Below are 2,196 nucleotides of genomic sequence, written 5' to 3' on the forward strand. Positions count from 1 at the left end.
ACGAATCGGACAGCCTTCAACGCTAGACATTATAACATCACAAATTTATTCGCACTATATTCTCACAAGCGCAACACTTTAAGAGTATCTATCTAGTGTTTGGTCTTCAGCGTCATCTTCTCTGGTAGCCTCGTCTTCTCTCCAACAGCATCGCCGTCGTTCCTTAGTTTGGATTTTAATGTGTTTAGACTTTTCATTATGATAATGACTTTAGTATTTAGCTATAATTGCAGATTGTTATGAGTATTTTGATATTGTTAGAATATTGTTGACTTGTTTATTGATTTTACATGTTTATTATATTTATAGAATTTTTAAAATAAAATTTTTGATTTTTCAATTCTTTTTTTTGAATTTCTGTTTTATCAATATCTAATTATTTGAATTGAACCAACTTATTTTTAATTGGTTTGGTTTGATTTAGATACACCCACAAAAAAAATGTAAAACCAAATCAAACCAATACAAACCAATTACAATTCAATTGGTTTGGTTCTCATTTCACCCAAAATTTGCGTTTTTATTTATTGAGCATTGAACAGTCATCCAACAAGATGGTAGAAAGTAAAAACTACGTTAAGTCATCATTTTAATTAATTTGAACTTTATGGAAAATAGACTTTATGAGTGCTCAGCTGTTGGCAACTAACAAAAAGTACTAACTTCTAACAGAGTCTGAATATACTCTTTAAGACTCGATGGATCATATATGGTGGTTCAAAGAAGATGAAATTGAATTGTATACAGATCCGAAAATAAAAGGAATTTATTTGTTCTGCAAAAATGGAGGAAAAAAAAAAACCCAGTTTAGGACCTATTTTCATTTAAAATGTTTCATTGGAGTACCATTTATTAAATAGAGTCATATTTATAACTCTATTTGTTTTACAATTTATAATTTGCACATGCGATGAATAGCTTCACTTTAACAGCATTGTAAGCTGTAACATTCCTTTTCTAATACATTTGAACATATTTCTTCAACTTTCATTCGTCACTTATTAAAACACTATATTGATTACTAATTAAATTTAAACTAAAAAAAAGGAATTCATGAAAGAAAATTTAAGTGAGAAAATTTTCAATGATATTAATCTATGAATTAACAAAAACTCAATCAGAAAACCATTATTAGGCGGTAGTGTTATTGCTATGTACCAGGTTCAACTTTACAAAAAATAATTAAATATACCAAATGTCCAAAAGACTGAAATCATCATGAAATCAAAATAAGTATGTTAGCTTTCACTTACCATTATCAATACATATTATGACAAAATAAAACGAAAAGAGAAAAGAAGAAAAATGATCATAATTTATTAATCAAAGGAAATTAAACCATGGTATATATATGAGTTAATTACAGCCATAGAGCCCCAGCTTGTTTGAGAATGGGAACCAATTCACCAGAAATATGAGTAGCCATAATTCGATCCAATCCTCCAAAAAACTTTCCACCTATAAACACTGCTGGAAACTGCACCTTATTATTATTATTATTATTACTGCTATTCCTAAAATACCCTTCATCAGAATAATCTTCATTGTTCTTGTTGTTGGCAGCAATAACCGCTGCTTGCAATTCTCCATCAACGCCTTCTTCATCGTTCTCTTCCACCTCATGAACCACAGGGTTGACACCAAGTCCAAGAAGTAACCGCTTCACCACATGGCTCATGCAGCACCCTCTCCTCCCAAACACTATAACCGCGTTCTCTAACACTATTCTCTCCACCATTTTACTCTTCTTCTTCTTGTTGTTGTTATCCCTGCTTTCTGAGTGTGGCGGTGGGGTTGTGAAGTGTGTGGTGGTGGTGTGGGTGTGTGGATCAATTCGCCATGACCTGTAAGGTATTGCTTGTTGCATGGTGTTGAGGTTATTATAATGAATATGATCAAATTATTAATGTGTGGTGGCTGAATCTTAGGGGAGCCATGGCTTATATATAAAATATGGGGGTATTGAATTGAAGAGGTGGGGTGGTGAGTGGGTGATATTATTTATTTCACTTACAATGATGATGATGATAACGTCAACGCCAATATAAGCATATATTTTTCTTTTCTAAGGTTCCAAAGATTAAAGGTGATATTTTTATTTATTTTTATTTTTTGGTAGTATTAGCATTTGATTGGATTTGTGTCACTTCCTCCTTTGTTTATTTTATTACGTACGTTTTAATTATTCACGGGACG

General features: G+C 31.7%; 1 protein-coding gene across 1 annotated transcript; it reads right to left on the bottom strand.

Annotated features, from left to right (window-relative positions):
- LOC107634225 (glutaredoxin-C9) lies at nucleotides 1,217-2,016 on the bottom strand. The gene has a single exon (XM_016337789.2). The coding sequence runs from the start codon at nucleotides 1,865-1,867 to the stop codon at nucleotides 1,361-1,363; it is 507 nt and encodes a 168-aa protein (XP_016193275.1). The 5' UTR covers nucleotides 1,868-2,016; the 3' UTR covers nucleotides 1,217-1,360.

The sequence above is a fragment of the Arachis ipaensis genome, chromosome B03, assembly GCF_000816755.2.
Source record: "Arachis ipaensis cultivar K30076 chromosome B03, Araip1.1, whole genome shotgun sequence".
Classification (NCBI taxonomy): Eukaryota; Viridiplantae; Streptophyta; class Magnoliopsida; order Fabales; family Fabaceae; genus Arachis; species Arachis ipaensis.

Bases quoted from the DNA above. Each gene is read 5' to 3' on its own strand.
- LOC107634225 (XM_016337789.2), bottom strand. From the start codon at position 1,867: ATGCAACAAGCAATACCTTACAGGTCATGGCGAATTGATCCACACACC.